We start from the raw sequence: 19,477 nt of genomic DNA on the forward strand, positions 1-19,477 counted from the left end.
CTTACTTCTTTATTCAGAGGAGTTACTTGAAATTTTCAAGGTAATGAAATTGCTGACCGAGGAAAAGGAGGGCAACTTCTTGCATAAGCAGCCAAGGTCCGAGACTCCTGAGTACACGGTTTCTTTTGGTCAGACATGCAACATGGCGTTCGTACTTCGAATGCCCACGAGCCATCTACGAACATTGAGGAATGTGCGGTTTTAAGCTGCCTTTGATTTGAGAAGGGACGGGTTCTTGTTCCTTTATAGTACAATGTGAGTCGTCATCAGTGACAAAAGCATTGATACGCATCATAGCACCATCTATTTGCATTGAAGAAGTATACGCTTTTGGCAATATGCTTTAGTGCTCAAGTTTATAAGGGAACTAAAAGGCGACAAGAAAAGGGACAAGTTAAGTATAGAATTTGATTCGATATAGCAAGTGAACAATGTGAAAAAGATGGCCTAATTTCGGTAAAAAGCCTGAATTTTAGTTCGGGTTTCGACTCTGACCTTAATGGAAGACAAACAAACTTAAATTCTTAATTTGGATTAGTGGCTTCTTTGTTCAGAAACCATGAGTACAATTTACAAGGCAATGACATTTCTGGATGAGGCCAAGGAGGGCACTCTTTCATACAATCTTCCATGCACTTAGTACCTGGCTTCTTGGGGTCCGTCATGCAACAGTAGCAATCGACCTGCCAACCCGGGCAAGACAAACATTGAGGCGGTTTTTTCACTTTCTTTGATCTGAGAAGAAGCGAGTGGTTCGGACACTTCCATCACTGTGAGCGGTTCTTAAACTCCCGTCGCCCTGTCATAGCGAGCGGTTCGGACACCCCCATCATAGCCAGGGGTCCCGACACCCCTGTCATACCACCACCCGTTTTGCCATTGGCCGTGAAAATGCCGGCATGGCGCATGGTCGCCCTACCTGTTCGCATCGGATAAAACAATACAGTTATCATTGACATGGATGGAAAGAAAACATAGCAAGAATGACGGATGAAAGATACGAATAGGAACTTTTTCCAGCTTACTGGTTTTACTCACATTGATGAAGAGCCAAGCGAACAACAGAGAAAACGCAACTGAAGCGGACAAACTGACCTGCTGTGTATTTCTTCCCAAATGCCATCTTTTGAAGAACTTTTGTACGTGGTTATTATGCTTCTCAATGATGATGGGTTTATGTAATAACATTGTTCTTGATGAATTCCCATGCATGCATTCATTTATAAATTCCAAAAACCAACTTTGACTCTAGTCCTTACCTTAATTTGGCCTCATTTAATATTTGATATAAACAATCTTCCATGTAAGATATTCAAAATTTTCCATATATGGTATTTTACCATTTTTTAACATTTTTGCGAGGGTTATTATTGCAAGTAAGTAAATAAACTTTGACTGGACCCTTGTCCTCACCTCAACATAATCAAGCCACATTGAGGGTGCGTTTGTTTCGCGGAAAACATTTTCCGGGAAAACACTTTGCTCATTTTCCGGTGTTTGGTTTGCTTAGGAAAATGAGTCAATGGAAAATGTTTTCCTAGTTAACGGAAAAGGTTTCCTTACCAAAGCAACAGAGCAACTCGACTGCACAAATTTAATAATTTTTATGACTTGATTGCACCTTTTTTTAAGTCTCAAGATCCATTTGTTTCGCAAAAGTGATTGATTTGAATATTTTCCAAAAAATGATCGCTTGAAACGCTTAAAATAATTAATTAATGAAAAATATTTTCATTATCAACAACAATTTATGTATAAGCAATTTCGATGAAAAAAATTTGCATTCATCATATTTGTAAGAGATATAAGTAATCATTTTTTGAAAACGTTTTGAAAAATGTTTATTTTTCGCGATACAAACGCACCTTTAAAACTCAATTACACTTACGCGACAAGTTTTAGTACTTGGTAATGCAAAGCTAGCTGTTAACTTCATCAAAGAAAAGTTAATAATCACTCCAATTGAGATTTGTAATATCCAAAATGAGCTGATAAATTTTAAAAGTTGGAGAGCAAGGCAAATAGAAATTGTAGCTCAATAGAAAGTAAGTAAATTTAAGAAAGAAAATGTAAATGTGGGCAAGCAACTCAAGTCGGAGTTGGTAATTCAAAACTAATTGATAGCTTAACCGGAGAAAAGTTTGTAAGTTATAAATATATGTTAGGTCCAAATAAGCAACCAAGAGAGGGATGAATTGGTTTTTCAAGAAAACTCAATCTAAGTTAGTAGAACTAATCACAATAAACATATTGATTCAAGGCACGACCCCTATAAAGATAATTTATCTACACGCAAATTGAGCTAACAATTTAAATAGCGGAAATTAACGAGTTTAGAGAAAGAAAAATTACAAAGGAAATTTAAGGTTCGAGCCTACTCCTCTCTTCCAGCTCTATCAGTCCAAATAGATCGAATTCTCCTATTCATGCTAAAAGTACAAATACTACCTACCGAGTGGAAGTACAACCCGGCTATGGAAGAGGTAACTATTGGACGATCTCACATTTGCGCACGCAGCAAAGTAGATACTATCTCTAAACTCTAAGTCATACCTTTAATTGTTTATAAAAAGTCCCTTGCACACGTTGTCTCACATCTAGACAGACGCCTTCACTCAAAAAACAACTTTTTTTCTTGTTACGTATGGGTTGGTCACCAAGCAAAGGAATCGATTGGATTGACAACGGGGGGAGCGTCGACATCGAGTGCATCGGTAGGAAGTGAGTGCGAGAGAGAGTGACTAAGCTGAGTGAATGTGAGAGATTGCAGAGAGTAAATGGTTCAAATTTAAGGCTGAATTTACTCACACTTGCTATGCCATGCACGTGGGCATTCTCTTGCCCGTTTTATTTCCTCTTTTCTAAACCTAAACGCGAAAGCCAGAGTGTAGTTTTTATTCGAGAACATCTAGCGGAGTTAAGCTTGGATCAATGGCGTTTTTATTCAGGAACAATTAAGCACAACTTTCAAAGGCAGCGACGTCTCTGTTTATGGCCTATGGGGAGGTAGGAGGGCAAAATGACATACAACCGTACAGGGAGGTGGCACATCCTTTGCTGGGGTCGGTCGCGCAGCAATAGCACCACCGGCGGTTCGAATCCCTGCAACCCGTCTTTACACATGAAGGAATGTCCAATTTGCTGCCGTATTTCACACCAGAGGGGACGGTTTCCCTGTCCTCCATGGCGCCACGCGAATTCTCGCTAGTGCCAAAAACCTCAACACGTGCCACCGTGCTGCCTATCGGCATCGAAAAAGACATGTATGGCGTTATCATCGAAAAAGACGTGTATGTATTTGCAAAAATCAGCGAAATTGAAAAGTTTAGGACCGAATTGGCATCCGTACAATAAGTTTTTGACTGATTGGATACTTTCCCCATTCGATTTGTTCTCAATACTAAAGTATTGTCATGGTATCAAGAGATATACGTATGCATCAATGCTATGAAGACAAACAAATTGAAGCAAAAGAGGATTTAGCCTTCTAGTTTACTTAACCTTGATGGAGAGCCATGAGAACAACAAAGGAAACGCAAGTGAGCAGAACAAATTGGCCTGTCGTGCGTGTCCCAAATGCCGCCATTTGTGAAGTTTTTTTTAGATGGTCATTGCATTTCAAGAATGGTGGCTTTATATGTAATAATTATTTGATTCACTTCCTTATATCCATGCATGCAATTACCAACACAAGAAAGTTTCCCTTGGATTTTTTTTTTCTTTTTTTGACAACAACCTTTCCATGATCGGAAGATATTTACTCTCTCTCTATATTCTTTTTTAGTAAAAGTAAGGAGGGAGGGAAAATGGGAATTGAGAGTGCAAACTGTAGAAGGTATTGAGAGCTTTTGTGAGAAAAAATTCATAAATTTACTAAGTTTCCACACCCACTTCTTTTGTTCTTTCCCTCTCCATTTTTCCAATCTGAGGGAAAGAAATTGAAACTGTGCGCAGTGTATGGGCGATAAACTTTTCAATTGCTTTAGGTTCCGCTTGTTTCGTGAAAAATAGATGATTTGAAAAAGCATTTCCTAAAACCGATTGTGTACTTGAAATAATTAGTCAATATTTCTTATGTTTATTTGATTTACTTCCTTATATTCAAGTATGCAATCTAGATATAATTTGTTACTCTTCTGCTTGCTGTAATCAAGGTTTATTTACGATTAAATAACCTTTCAAATTGGATATGTGCTTAGGCTAGGTTATTAGTCTTATCAACCAATAAAGGATCTAAGGCTCCGTTCTTTTCGCGAAAAATGTGATGTTTCTGAAAAATATTTTCCAAGAAGCCATTTTTCAGGAAAATAAAAATATTTTTCGGTGTTCGGCTAAAACCTGAAAATGAACTGGAAAATATTTTTTACCATATGGTATCCGATTTGATTTTCTAGGGAAAATTACCAAAACAATTAGAATTTCTTTTTTCTTTTTCTTTGTTTTCCTTTTCTTTGTTTTTTTATTCTTCTTCTTTGGCCGGTCGTAGGCCACGGCAACAGCCTGCAACCAGCCACAGGCGAGGCTCGACCTTGCCAGAATTTGGCGAGCCTCGCTTGTGGCCGGCCAAGGAAAAAGCAAAAAAAAAAAAATAAGAAAAGGAAAAATAAGAAAAGCAAAGGAAAAAATAAAATAATTAAAACTTGATTTTTAAGAAAATAAAAAATACAAATAAAAGGAAAATGTGTTATTTGAAAGAAGCTGAGGTGAAAGAAAAAGCGGAAAACATTTTCCCCACTTTTGAAGGTGTCTTTTTAATTGATAGAAAATGTTCTCCACTACTAATTTATTTTCCGTGAAATGAACGCTCAAAAATCAGGAAACATTTTCCTGAAAGTTATTTTTCGTGAAACGAACGAGCTAAAAGCTCTTCTTGGTAATTAGTTACTCATTTACTTTGTTCTTGACTTTGGGTCCGGTGAAAGTTAAGGATCAAGACAGACCAATATCATACCAAGCAACTTTTAAACTTTTTTTTTGGGTCGAAAGCAACTTTTAAACTTGATTGGTTACTTTCATATTGAAAAAGTACATAAACTTTTTATCTGTAATTTAAAATCTTTCGGTATAATTGATAATTTCTCGACCGGACCAGTAACTTTTAATCACTTAGCAATTCGAAATGCATCTCATGTTTAAACAAAATTCATGTAAAATAAATAAATATATATCAAGTAGTTACTCTTGATAACCTTTTCCTCGAAATTAATAACTTTTCATACTAGAAAAAAGTACCTAGCTATCAGTAACTAGTAAATTGTTCAAAAAATTACTAAATTTCAGAGGAAAAAAGTTATATTCAACCAATTAGCATTTAGTGATTTCTCCAAGTGTTCTTTTACTAATATACCCAACGACCGAAACACTTCAGTCACGAGTTGATCTTTGGCATTCAATTAAGAGGAAACCTTATCAAGAAATGGAAGCCGAAGCTCCTACGAAAGCCTCCACGGCCTGTCCGTTTGATTTACAGGGATAGTGCGCTTTATCTATGTATTCCTTATTTTAACATGCCGATGTTTGTACGTCCTGCATCCTCAATTTCTCTCCATATATATGTTTTCCCTAGAGAGAGAATACCCTACGAAAATTTTACATTTCGATGATCATGAGGTTCGATCGAGGCCAGAAGCCTTTTAACTTTAAGGATTTGCGAAGGTCCGGAGAAATATTACAGTAAAAACAGAAACAAGACGAGCTAGGAAGTCTCCTGCAGCGCATTTTCTCAATCCACACCTTCACCGCGGTACTCAGAACTACATTTCACACTCGCACATAACAGATGAGAAGACGGCATCAATGCACAGGATGATGCAGAGCTCTTGCCTCCGCCCGGCAGTCGGGGTTTGCTCGCCCACGTCGACATCCTACCGGAAGTTGTCTTCTAAGAAATTTAAGTTGCAGAACACAAGGCTACTTTTTTTCCCCGAGTTTCATACAAGAGCTCTTGTCTGTCTTCGGCAAATTAGAAAATCGAGAAGATATCACACGAATTCGCCGTAATCAGTTTGCTGTTTTCATTGCAGACTAATACAGAAAGCTGGAAAGATCCTGTACCCATAAATCTCGATATTCATCTATCTTTCTCGACAAATACACATTTTAAAATCTTAAAAGGTTAGATGAATATGAATGCAAGTTCAAGTAACGTTGTAGCAAAGAAATAATCCCTTCGGCCACCCCTGCCTTCATCATCCCGCACAAACTCAGCTTTGTAGAACTTTTGAAGAATCTCCCTGCACCAACACAAAAGCTTGTTCTTGATGACCTCAAAGAGATTTATTCAACCTTTTTGAGCATTTCACTGGGCCTTGTTCAATAACAGAATTATACGTAAAACTCGATAAATTATCCATTCTTGAATCTGCACAGTCAAGTGATGAATATCTAGACAGATAATTCAATCTGCAAGTTGCACATAACACCTATCCAATATCTACTTGCTAAATAGAATCCAAATGTTATTTGAATAGATCGATCGCTCTTTCAGCCATTATATAGAGGAGATGCATTCCTATCAGGAGATAGAAGAATAAGCTGCCTCACAGCTCTTGAAGACTAAATGTGCACCAGGAGAGTCATCTCTAAACATCAGTAACCCAACGGTAAAATCATGCCAGAAAGAGTGTGCAACAGGATTACATAATCATGCAATGAAATTGAATCAGATACAACCAATGAGATAGAAACATTACCTTCTATAAACATGGTACCAACAACTTGATTCGTTGCTTCTCAACCAAGTGAATCTAAATCCTATCCATGACTCCTCGGATCAGCAACCTGATGTACCTTTCTTGCTTCAGCACTGGAATATTGTCCGACAACACGAGTATGAGGTATGGATGCTTCACCGCGGGCTAGGGCATCCACATTCTCAAGCAGGTATTGCCTCGGAAGCTTGCCCACCACATTGCCCTCCTCATTTCCCTTTCTGTCAAGGAATGCAAAGTGTGGGATACCCTCAACTCCGAACTCATCGAGCTCTTGTTCCCACTTAGTGTTGTCAACGTTTAGCATAACAAAATTAACCCTGTCCCTGAATGAAGAAAATTGTCATGTGAGTTGCGAGAAACTTCACAGATACAAGTTTGATTTATTGAAAATGGAAAGCTCAAGCTTCAACTAAAGCCGAGTCTTTGCAATCTTTACAGGATACTCCCCTTCTTACACTACTTAGAAAGATCTGGCTCAAATAATGTTCTTATAAGTCGACCCATAAAATAAAGTCTGAAAATAAAAAAGTAAAGACGATTACTTGTACTGCTGCTCGACTTTGTAGATATCGGGAGCTAATTCTCGACAAACTTCACACCAATCAGCATAGAACTCCACCACAGTGGGCTTCCCATTGGCGAGAGCCTAGGGGATCAAACATTGAAGATAAACGTTTAATTAACATGAGAGAGTGGCAGAATGAACATTACAATAGAAATTAAATCAGTAAGTTAACTTTATCATTTACCATAGTAAAGGCAGGCAAGTTTTTTAAATTGACAGACTAGTAAATTATGGGTATATTTGGGTTCTCTTATAGAATATGAAACACATATAAATTGGCACCGGCACAATACTGCCACCAGTATATATTATCGCAGTTGTTGACAAATCAGATTTAGAAAAGTGGCTTAAATTTTGATTCCGCATTCTCCAACTTATAATGCATTCCAGATTCATTGGAAGGCCTCCGCGTCCATAGAGAAACTTCTATTCGGCGATTTAAGCTTCCCCTTCTTTCTTTCTTCTTTTTTTTTTTATTAAGAGACAAGCATGAGTAGGCATACCTCTTCATAAGGCAATGCAGCAACGGTGAGGTCTTTCAAAGAAACACCAAAATCTAACCGCCCAGATAAGAAAAGTCCAACTGCAGCTAGAGCAGAAACTACAGCTATTTGCTTATTGAAAGATTTATTGGGTAAATCTGGGAGCCCAACGTTTGGAGAGGGACTTGTTGATTGGTCAGTAGTACTGTCATTCTCTGAAGAAGGCTCAAGGACCAACTTTTCCTGCATAGCGCATTTAAACGAGAGATGTAGAACTTTAGCTGAACAAAACAGCTCAAAACGGCAATACGAGGAGGATCAGAATAGATATCACGTATTGATATGAAAATGCAAGCTCAAATCTCTATCAGTGGCAGTGCAAAGAACCAAGACACACACAAACACGCTCACACAGAGCACGAACGTATGCAAATTGTTCTAAACTAAGTTCCTTGTCGGGGAAACTCGAAGCTCAGACAAATTGAGCAGTAATTACAATCCTCCAACAATTTTCCCGTCAAATTCAACAATCCCCTACAATCTAGAAGGCACGGGGCACTGGAAAATCCGACCGACTCCATGAGCAGCAAGAACTAAAAGTAAAGAGCGCAACGGTCGATGGAAAAACGTACCGACGTGGAACTTTCGGTAGGATCAGGATTCGCCCCACACGCGACGATCCGCAGCCCGCGATTCCTGGGCCGAAATCGCACGGCGGGTGGGGTCGCGACGAGCGACGAGGACCGAGGAGCTGCCCGAAAGCAGGGCCTAAACCGGTGGAGCGCCAGCGGATTGGAAGCCGCCACCCGCGACATGGAAGCCTTTGCCGCAACTGGGTCCTCCTCCTCGAATCAAAAAACTCGATCTTGACCGCGATAACGGCCGGCTTGCTGGATTTGGGAAGTGGGATATCTTCAGAGGATGACGAACCGGGGTCCTTGGAGAAGACGACAAAGCCACGGGGCAAATAGAGAGAGAGAGAGAGAGAGAATGACGAGGGGAGATAAATGGAGCGCCGTGGGAAAAACAAGTGATTATCTTGACGCCACCAGTTCATCTTTGTCCGAAGCTCTGACTGACAGAGCGACTGGATGAACGTGTTGTCGTTGACTCTCTATTCGTGATTTATTGCAGTGAGCTACGTTTCCCTCCTATATCTGGAGCAAGGCGTTTCATAATTCATATAAGCCTGATGAAGCTGATAAGCTACTGTGGACAGGGAATGATTCGGGGCAAGATTCACCCTTGATGATGGAGAGAATGTTTGGTTGGATTATACATAGAGAATTTGTTCTTGATGAGTGTCGATTCATTTATGATAATTACATGCTGCCTTTTATGATCTACTAAACATAACTTCTCATTATTAGCAGTTAACACTCAAAATGCGGTTACAATTGCAATTCCACAATTTTAGGCCTCATGATCGCACGTCGACCTTATTCACACGTGGTTATAACTCCTTAAGTACCGCTGAGCTCAACCGTTAATCGACATATTGTTTTCAATTGGCATATTTCTTTTGTCTCCTTTCTTATTTCCCCGCATTCAACCCCTAGCCAAATTTCTTGTAACATGGTTTTGTCATCACATCAATATGTCCGTCGACCATTCACCATCGTGCATCGATGGCTGTATTTCAATGTCATTAATAATCATTATTTGTAGTCAGTTATGAGTTCTACCACTGTCGATACTTGTATCGATTTTTGGTGTAAACAACAGTATATCGTCTTTGTGAAATCACAAGGACCATGGGTGGTTGATCTCAAGAGATGTGTGACACTTTTTGGTTCAAGTGGAGGGCATGCACTATGTAGAGAGATCATGAACACTTCGTTTGGTTTTGCAAGTTGTAAGGGGTAAATGAAGGAAAAAGAAAAGGAAGGAAGTGGAAGGAAAGAAAATGGAGCAAAGCTTTTAATTGAACTTATGTTGTTTGGACGTGGACTGAAGAAGAAAGATAATGGAGGGAGATAACGTGAGTGAATTTACCTAGATACTCTTTGTTTTGTCCAGATTTTAGGGAAAAAATAAGGGGCAATAGTGGAAGAAAGGACGACCCAAAAAGCACTTGATTATGATGAACTTTGTAAAAGCTTTACTTGGATAAGCAAAAAGTTCATTTCCCTCAAAATTATTTTTAATTTTGGGGAAACCAAAGGGTAAGTCAACCACACCCGATGGCCACTATTCTCACGTTGAAATGGAAAGGTGGAGTAGTTCGAAATCCCTCTTCTTCTCCGAAGAAAAAGATTTATTTTCAATTTTCGTACCAAGAAAATATACCGTTCGTTCCCACAGTTTTTTCTTGAATGTTCATTGATTGCTTAGGACATTGTTAGCAAAAGACCCATGAGGGGGACTATGAACAAAGAACGTGCCAAAATGTTCCAATTTTTGTCACTACCAAAAGCCACATAACATGTAAATTACTTCGATCATAAGAACTACCAGATGACACATGGTTGTATCACAACCAAAAATCAAAGCCATTATTCACGTTATCATACACTTAATGGAACCAAATCAATCAATGTCCAACGCAACCATCTGAAAAATATAGAAGCCCATTGTCGCTCGAATTCTCTACGATCTCTGCCCCTCCGGCCCCAAGATCCCGTTCACCACCGACGTCGCCACCAGCACCCCGACCACCTCCGCCGCGGCCACCGCACCCGCCTGCGCCAGACCTCCGAAGCTCACCGCGGCCTCTATCTCCCTCTCGGCCGTCTCGATCCCCCTCTCCGCCTTCTCGATCCCCTTCTCCGCCGCCTCGATCCCCTTCTCCGCCACCTCGAAGCCCTCCTTCACGATCTCCTCCGCCTCCTCCTCCGCCTTCCTCAGCTTCTTCCGCAGCCCGAAGAGCGGGATGTCCTGCGCCGCCGCCGCCGCCGAGGGCCGCGGCGCCGCGGTCAGCGCCGTGGACGCCGCCAGGAGGAGCGCCATCTGCCGGCGGCCGGGGAGGAGGACGGCGGCGGCGGGGCGCGTGGGACGGAGGGGCGCGGGGAGGGGGCGGGATTTGCCGCGGGCTTGGTGGAGGGAGAGAGTTCGGACGAGAGCGGATGCTGTGGAAGCCATTGGAATGCTGCTGGAGCTTGTTGCTGGTGGGTGGTGTTGGGACGAAGTGGCGACGGCAAGAGATTAGAGAGAGAGAGGAATGTGCGGTGGAGGTTCATCACTTCCTTTCCTTTCCCAAGTTCTTCCATACAATTTACCAACGCATGTTGATCACACGTCCACAAAATGGTGATAGCGCACGGAAAATGCTATAATAGATTAATAAGTCCTTCAGGGTGCATTTGTTTCGAAAAAAAGTATTTTTCGGGAATCCGTGTTCCGGACTTTTATCCATTTGGTTCATCGAAAATAATTAGTCGACCGAAAATATTTTCCGGTAAAAAAAAATATTCGTGTATAAAATTAAGAAAGTGAATCCTCTAATCTAAAATGATGAAAACACTTTTCGGAATTGCTTTCCTTTACTCCTTTACTTTTTTTTTAATATTTTATTCTTTTCTTTCTTCTCATTTCTTTCTTCTTTTCTGCTTTTCTTTTTCTTTTTTTTATTCTTAAAAAATAAAAACATTTAAAAAGTTCGAAAAAAAAATTTGCCTCGGATAAAATCATGGGATTGAAACCATTTTCCAAATGAGATCCAAACACCAGAAAATGTTTTCGATCATATATCACCAAACAAAGGAAAACTAACTATTTTCCCTGGAAAATGATTTTCCGGAAAATATTTTTAAAAAACGTTACATTTTCCGTGAAGCAAACGCACATTGTACAATCAAATCCTTTCGTTAATTCTGTCCAACTTGACAAACGAAAAATGCTGATGTTTCGTTAACTCTGTCCAACTTGACAAACGAGAAATGCTAACGAAGCGGTTTTTTTTTACTTTCTCTCTCGATTTTTATTATTTTCTTTTTCAAACTTTTCTTAAAAAGGATCAACCAAATACAAAAAGAAGGAGAAATAAGCCCTCACTGATGGATGTCGCCGCTGCCCATCACCGAAAATGGCCGGCGGAGGTTGCTTGGGCCTCGCCGAAGCCTGTCGACCCTTGTTTCATTCGCGAAAAATAAATGACTTGGAAAATGTTATCCTAAAATTAATCGTATGTATCGCTTGAAATAACTAGTCAATGGATAACATTTATTTATATCTGAAATTTTTGTTGACGATAAAATTATTATTCGTTCATTCATTTTTATAAGTGAAACAAGCCATCATTTTTAAGAAAATATTTTTTACATCATTCATTTTTCCCGAGACAAACAAGGCATTAATCCTGTGCTTCAACGGGTTGAATTTCGAGGGAATAGGTAATGATTAATACCACGAAAAACTCCAAACCGGAACACTTATGATAAATTTACTCCGAACTAATATTTTGACCAACAGAAACCCCAAATCGGTACACATGTGATAAATTTACCCCATCGTTAGTTTCTGTTAAATTTTACCATTAAATTGCCGAGTTGAATGACACGTGGCAATCGATGGGCGTACCGATTTGGTGTTTTACCCTTTATGTGTCACAAGTGTATGTACTTGTTTGTATCTAATTCAATGGAAATTAACGTATGTTTATCGCTTCTAGCAAAAAAAAAACGTATGTTTATCGCGAGTATACCGATTTGTGATTTTTATTGGTCAAAAGATTAATTTGGATAAATTTATTATAAATATATCGATTTAGAGTTTTTCGTGATACTAACCCATTGATTAACGCAAGTTGTAAGACCACAGGGATTGAAATGAAAACAAGAAAACAAGAATTTTCGGGGGGCCAGAAACAAAGTGCGAGTCTTTTTTTTTTGGGATAAGTGCATTCAAAGTCCTAAAACTTGTCACGAAAGTGTAATTGAGTCCTAAAACTTTCAAAAAGTGCAAACAAGTCCTAAAACTTGTCACAAAAGTGCACTTGAGTCCTAAAACTTTAAAAAAGTGCAAACAAGTCTTAAAACTTGTCAAATTGATTCAATCAAGTCCTTCCATTGATTGTACTTTTTGAAAGTTTTAGGACTTATTTGCACTTTTGTGACAAGTTTTAGGACTTGTTTGCACTTTCGTGACAAGTTTTAGGATTTATTTGCACTTTTTGAAAGTTTTAGGACTCAAGTGCACTTTCATGACAAGTTTTAGGATTTGTTTGCATTTTTTGAAAATTTTAGGACTTAGGGTGCGCATGAATACCATTCTGTGCCTAGGAACTATTTCTGAACATAAATGATATTTTTTTATTCTGTGCCCGGAAATAATTTCTCAGTATTTGAAGGCGTTTGATAAACTGACCAAAATTTCTATTCCTAGAGTAGAAAAGAACAGAAATGCGTTTGGTAACTATACAAAATTTCTGTTCCCAAATAATATTTTAATAATTTTTGAATTGTTTAATTTTTTTTTTCTACCCATTTTCTTCTTTGGCCATGGCCGGTCGCCGGCCACAGCCCAGGGCCGGCGGAGGCGAGGGCGAGGGCTGGACCCTCGCCGCCTGGGCGAGACGACCTCGCCCAGAGACGGCGAGGCTCAGCCTCGCCCAGATGTGGCGAGGCCGAGCCTCGCCGTCGCGACCCATGGCGAGGTCGGCCGCCAGGTGGGTCGCGACGGCGAGGCTCGGCCTCGCCAGGTGGGTGAGGCCGAGCCTCGCCGTCTCGGGCGAGGCCGCCTCGCCCAGCGGCGAGGGTCCGGCCCTCACCCTCGCCTCCGTTGGCACGGCGAGGGCCGTGATGCCCTCGCCGGCCCTGGGTCATGGCCGGTCACGTGGCCGGCCTAACCTGGGAAGAACAACACAAAAATAAGAAAAAAAAAAAAAGAAAAAGAAGAAAAAAAAACTGATTCTCAAAATTGTGCCAAGAAACAAGAAGTAACTTTTTTTTACTTCTTGTTTCTCTTCCAAAACTGTTTCTCGGCACAAATTTTTGCAAAAATGTGTCCGGGAACAAAAAGTTTACCAAACGCATTTCTGTTCCCAAACTATTTCTGGGAACAAAAGAACAGAAATTTTCACTGTTTGGTACGTTGCCAAACGAGCCCTTAATTGCACTTTTGTGATAAGTTTTAGGACTTCTAGTGCACTTATCCTTTTTTTTTTGTCTCCCTTTTGCTTTATTGGAAAAGGAACATAATTTCCCACATTTTTTTTTAACGAATTTGCGCCGGAAAGGGTTTTTGAAGGGGGGGCGCGCACGGAACCGAAACCCTCTCTTTCATCTTCTTCTTCTCCTTCTTCTTCTTGTTCTTCTTCTGCAAAATCAAAGCGTGCGCAGAGAGAGAGAGAGAGAGAGAGAGAGAGGGAGAGCGTCAGCAATGGTGGAAGAAGAAGGAGCAGCTTCCAGCAAATCGGAAGCGTCGGCCGCAATCTCGCCGGAGCCCCTCCCGCCTCCCCCCGGCCACCAGGCCGCCGCCGAATCCGATCCTCCCGGGGGAGCGGCGGGTTCCGCGTGCGACAGCAGCAGCGGCGGCGGCGGCGGCGGCGGCGACAAGCCGGAGAGCTCCGTCCTGACCTCCGACGGCGACGGCGGCGGGGATAAGTCGCTAGGGTTCGCGGACGAGCTGATGGAGGGCGGCTCCAGAGCTCTCAGGGACGGCAACTACGTCGAGGCCACCGAGTGCTTCAGCCGTGCCCTAGAGATCAGGTTCGGTTTTCTCTTTTCTTTTTGGCCCATTTCTTTCGTGGTTGTTTTTCTTGGTAGCTGTTTGGGTTTTCTGTGTTCCGTTCGCTCCGCTCCGTAGTGCTGATGTCTGTTCTCGTCAGCTAGAATTGCTCTTCTGTTCTGTTTTGAAACGTGTGGGCGACAGGTTTAGAGGGAGTAATGTGTGAAAACAGGACGACGAGGCTGTACATGTGGAGGCTTTTCTTTTATGTGATGTTGTTTCTCTCTTTTCTGTTGCTCTTTACGTTTGTGTAGATGTTCGGGGACCGAATTTGTACACGCCCCTTTATTGTCTCATCGTGGAAGTAATTCGGTGCGGATTTGATCGTATGCAACGTTCGCGCAGCCTTTGGATTTGCCCATCCAGCTCGTGTTGTCTTGTGAATTATGGATGTGGACCTTTGGACCTGTCTAGATTGGAAGCTACTTGTGGAATTTCTCTCTGCTATGTGAAGGTGCTGTGTATAATGTTTGAGTTCTGCCTTGATTAGGACTTGGGACAAAAGAATGGGAGACCTAATTGTAATGCGTAGCACAACTAACTCTACCTGTGGTGACTTGTGTAGTGTTCGATATATTGAAAACTTGTGAATGTGGGTCGCTCTCATCACGATAACTATGGACCTGTCAATGATTCTTTCTTTCAGCGTCGAAGTTTGACTGTATCTTCAGTTTTTGGGGCCTGTAGCTTGTTGATTCATTGCTTCATCTTTATTTTTGCTGCCCTTTATGTGAATACTCTGTCAACAACTTTTTGCAAAAATAATTTTGGTTTTTCTATTTTTCGGCCCATTTTTCGTGGTTGTTTTTCTTGATAGCTATTTGGGTTATTTATCATTTTGGTTTTCCGTAATGCTGGTCGAGCTCTGCTGCGTTTACTGCTAACATGAAGTTGGTGAGTGCTGGTGTCTTTTCTCATCAGCTAGAATTGCTGTTCTGTTCTGTTCGGAAACGTGTGGGCGAAAGGTTTAGAGGGAGTAATGTCTGAAAACGCGACAACAAGGCTATACATGTGGAGGCTTTTCTTTTATGTGATTTTTATATCTTCTTCTGTTACTCTTTACGTTTATGTAGATGTTCGGGAACCGAATTTGCACACGCCCCTTTATTTTCTTGTTGTAGAAGTAATTCGGTGCGGATTTGATCGTATGCACCATTCGCGCTATCTTTGAATTTGCGCATCAGCTTGTGTTGTCTTGTGAATTATGGATGTGGACCTTTGGACCTATCTAGATTGGAAGCTACTTCTAGAATTTCTCTCTGCTATGTGAAGGTATTGTGCATAATGTTTGAGTTTGCCTTGATTAGGACTTGGGACAAAAGAATGGGAGACCTAATTGTAATGCGTAGCACAACTAACTCTACCTTTGGTGACTTGCGTAGTTTTTGATATATTGAAAACTTGTGAATGTGGGTCGCTCTCATCATGATAACTATGTACCTGTCAATGATTCTCTCTTTCAGCGTCAAAGGTTGACCATATCTTCAGTTTTTGGGGCCTGTAGCTTGTTGATTCGTTGCTTCAGCTTTATTTTTTCTGCCCTTCATGTGAATACTCTGTCATCAACTTTTTGCGAAAAAAATTAGGGTGGCTCATTATGGAGAACTCGCCCTGGAGTGTGTCAGTTCATACTACAAGTATGGATGTGCACTTCTATATAAGGCTCAGGAGGAGGCCGATCCATTGGGCACTGTACCCAAAAAGGACGCCCAAAGTCAAGTATCTGATAAAGATGGAGAAAGAAATACTATACGTGGTGAATCTTCTATAGCTTCTGTTTCTAGTAATATTGATCAAGACGGAAGTTCACATCATCAGGATGGAGCGACAGATGATGGTACGTGCCATTTGTCTTGCTTATGCATCATCATTTTCCTTTGTATTTCTTGTTACAATGTGTCTTTTTGTCGATGAACTATGTTTATATTTATAGTGCATGATACATGACATTGAAATTTGCTCTTCAACTGCACGATTTACCTAGGAGGTCTTTGGACTAGGGTAGTTTCACGAAGCACCGCATCTCTTCCGCAGCACCTATCGATGAAAAATCAGTAAGCTCTCTCTAGGGCAGTTGGATGTTCATCAGGAATAGTACTATTGGATTATGATAACTGGTTTTTTGTGCTACCCAATAATGGATCCATTAGAAATATCTTGCTTCTTGGTTACATGCCTAACCAATATTTAGAGCTTCACATAAGAAACTATCTGGGGTTCAAGCAATTAAATGCGGGGTTTTATGGTTACTTTGTCAGAGAAAGTCAAGTAGAAAGCCGAATGTTGTAGCCTTGTAGGTCTTCCTTTAAAACTTTAAAAATGTGCTCATGTGCTAGCAGGCAACATGGCCCAAAGTGCAAGCTAGACGATGCTCAGTGTGTTGTTAACCAGTATTCCAATACTCGTTACTTATTATGGGTGCCTACTCGAGTCCCTTGCTATTAGCATAACTATCATGAAAAGCATCAGACATTTGTGGTTTATCTTCTTCAAGGATGAAACGGTATATATTTTCAACCCAGACATCTTTAGGCGGTTCATGATGTTTGGAAAGTAATTTGTTAGATAAGGACTTTAATGCTACCATATATCATGTCAGCTTAGTAGGAAAAAAAATCTGGAAAAAGATGATTGTGATCTGACTTCCCTCCTGAAATACAGGAGGCAAATGATATGACTTGCTTTTCAGGCATTCCTTGCTGGTACTTTGCATTCATTAAGAAAAAATTATAGTGCGTCGATCATATCATGTAGCAACGACACAGTGGAGAAATTGGCCAATAAGAAGAGAGATTTTCGAAAACTCAAAAGCTGGTTGGATGCGTCTCAAGTGAGCAATATGATTGGCTGGTGATGCTGCGTTAGCCATGTAATTGACACATGATATCTTAGTGCTAGGCATGCTGGTGGTGTATTTTCCAGTTACATACTTCGAAGCTTGTCTTGTCTGCTAGATCTGCTCTTGACTGTGTCCTCTGGAGTTAGGCACGATCCTTATTTTGCCAAATAAATAGGGAAACTTCACTTTCTTTTCTCCAGAGTAAAGGATTGGTTGTTTTCTGCATGCACTCGGCAGTAGAGAGGCAGTCATCACTGAGCATCAGTAGGTGTCATTCAGGCTTTAATGTCATACTGTTTAGATGAGTAATTTGATGGAAGTTGTGTTGGCTGAACAGGATATTTGAGGGAGGTATGTTGGAACACTGTTATATTTATCAGTTGCGCTTTTTCTTAGGGTGATAAGGCAGAGTGAGAAGCATTTCTTTCTTCTTTTCCTGCTGATGTCCAGATATGGTTAAGGCCTACCGTTTATGTTACCCTTTAAATAGGTTCTAGAGGGAAGGACCAAGAAGAAGAAGATGATGAGGATTCTGATGCTGAGGATCTTGCTGAAGCAGATGAAGATGAGTCTGATCTGGACTTGGCATGGAAAATGCTGGATATTGCAAGGGCAATCCTTGAAAAATACTCTGTCGAAACAGTTGAGAAGGTGGACATACTGTCAGCTCTGGCAGAAGTTGCACTGGAAAGAGGTGGGTCATATTTTATCATTGGCTGTGTAATTTGCTCTCTATTTGAACAAGGTGGTTGACTATTGTCGTCGTTTCTGGTTACCATGCAGAGGACATCGAAACTTCTCTCAGTGACTATCAAAAAGCTCTATCCATTCTAGAGAAACTGGTTGAACCAGATAGTCGACAGATAGCGGAAATGTATCCTACTTTAGATTAACGTTCTAAGCATGAAAGATCTTTTTTCATAATGTTCATACCAATAATTCTCTGAACTTGTTCTGTGAGTTATATCTGAATTCACAATGTCAGCTTTGGACAATTGAGCCTTTATTTGCAATTTCTTAACCTTATGTCATTAGAAACTTTCGGATATGCTTGTGTTTGGAGATTGGCTCTAAGCCAGGTGAAGCCATACCATACTGCCAGAAGGCTATATCTATCTGCAAATCGCGGGTTCAACGTCTAATGGATGAAGTGAAGGTTTCTTCTGAATCAGCACTTTCAGCTGTTTGTTCATCAGATGGAGGTGTCAACCCATCGTCCAGTGATTCACCTTCAGACAAGGCTTCAACAGATAAGGAAGCTGAGATCAAAACACTAAATGGCCTCTCGAGTGAGCTGGAAAAGAAGGCAAGCTTATTTTTTCTTCAGGAATTTTATATTATAAAATTCTTTTTTCCTGTATTCTGGTGTAAAGTATGCTTCTTGGCATGCAGTTGGAAGATCTGCAACAGCTCGCTGCAAATCCGACATCGATTCTGACTGAAATTCTTGGAATTGCATCTGCCAAGGCGAAAGAGATTGAGAAGAAGGCATCCTCAGCTGCTATGAGCTCTTCTCGTATAGGAACAGTCGACAGCAATGGAGATTTTGACTCCCCGACAGCATCCACTGCTCACACTAATGGTGCTGCTGGAGTCACACATCTTGGTGTGGTTGGAAGAGGCGTCAAGCGAGTGTCAATGACAGCACAATCTGGCCCAACGAAGAAACCTGCAGTTGATTCGTCCGAGGAGAAACGAGATAGTAATGATTCCTGAAGCTGTTTGATTCCCAATGTGACATAGTCCATGCTCAACCCTGCAGCCTAGCATATATTTGGAGGTTCTATAACGGGTTACTTTTTTAAATTGTGAACTTTGGTTAATTGCTGTACTGCATACTTAATTGACTGCATCTAGGTTCTGTCTGTTGTTAGAGGATCCTTGTTTTTTTACAACTCACATCTTGGAAAGTCATTTGGATAATTCGAACGAAATTCGCGTGGAAAGGCAATTGTCCCGTGAAACCAGTTTTCCAACTTCATGATCAGACAACGCTCCTGGAAATGTTTGAGTGGCAGTTACCTTCCTCCAGTGTATTTTGAGTTTGTTCATGTGATTCTACTTTAGTTTGTTTACATGATTGGGAAATGCTAGTCAGTCTCGTTCCAAGTAAGCACCCCCTGTTTATAAGGTCTTAAGCAGGACGATACCCTTTTGCCTGTTGGGCTTCGAATGAGTCAAAGAAATAGGCTCAAATAACTGTAGTGGCCTG

At 40.8% G+C, this 19,477-nt stretch overlaps 3 protein-coding genes across 4 annotated transcripts; 1 reads left to right on the forward strand and 2 right to left on the reverse strand.

Moving 5' to 3' along the window:
- Nucleotides 1-5,990: 5,990 nt before the first annotated feature.
- On the reverse strand, nt 5,991-8,767 carry LOC115682511 (thioredoxin-like protein HCF164, chloroplastic). Of its 2 annotated transcripts, none has more exons than XM_056314531.1 (5): nt 8,393-8,763; nt 7,782-8,003; nt 7,256-7,359; nt 6,693-7,036; nt 5,991-6,233 (listed from the first exon to the last, which is right to left on the reverse strand). In XM_056314531.1, the coding sequence occupies exons 1-4, from the start codon at nt 8,573-8,575 to the stop codon at nt 6,754-6,756; spliced, it is 792 nt and encodes a 263-aa protein (XP_056170506.1). In that variant the 5' UTR covers nt 8,576-8,763; the 3' UTR covers nt 5,991-6,233; nt 6,693-6,753. The 2 variants fall into 2 exon arrangements, with proteins under 2 accessions (XP_056170506.1, XP_056170508.1); XM_056314533.1 differs by having other exon boundaries at nt 6,179-6,581; nt 8,393-8,767.
- Nucleotides 8,768-10,245: 1,478 nt separating this feature from the next.
- Nucleotides 10,246-11,037, reverse strand: LOC115682527 (uncharacterized). The gene is given in 2 exon segments (XM_030606766.2): nt 10,246-10,823; nt 10,826-11,037. Coding segments are annotated over 2 exon segments (618 nt in total). The 5' UTR covers nt 10,970-11,037; the 3' UTR covers nt 10,246-10,349.
- Nucleotides 11,038-13,942: 2,905 nt separating this feature from the next.
- LOC115682510 (NASP-related protein sim3) lies at nt 13,943-19,211 on the forward strand. Its single transcript, XM_030606750.2, has 6 exons — nt 13,943-14,407; nt 16,013-16,263; nt 17,756-17,959; nt 18,049-18,139; nt 18,301-18,571; nt 18,658-19,211. The coding sequence occupies exons 1-6, from the start codon at nt 14,079-14,081 to the stop codon at nt 18,979-18,981; spliced, it is 1,470 nt and encodes a 489-aa protein (XP_030462610.1). The 5' UTR covers nt 13,943-14,078; the 3' UTR covers nt 18,982-19,211.
- Nucleotides 19,212-19,477: the final 266 nt, after the last annotated feature.

This window comes from Syzygium oleosum, unplaced genomic scaffold (genome assembly GCF_021117445.2).
Source record: "Syzygium oleosum isolate NSW1041296 unplaced genomic scaffold, Sole_v2.1 Sole_v2.01, whole genome shotgun sequence".
NCBI lineage: Eukaryota > Viridiplantae > Streptophyta > Magnoliopsida > Myrtales > Myrtaceae > Syzygium > Syzygium oleosum.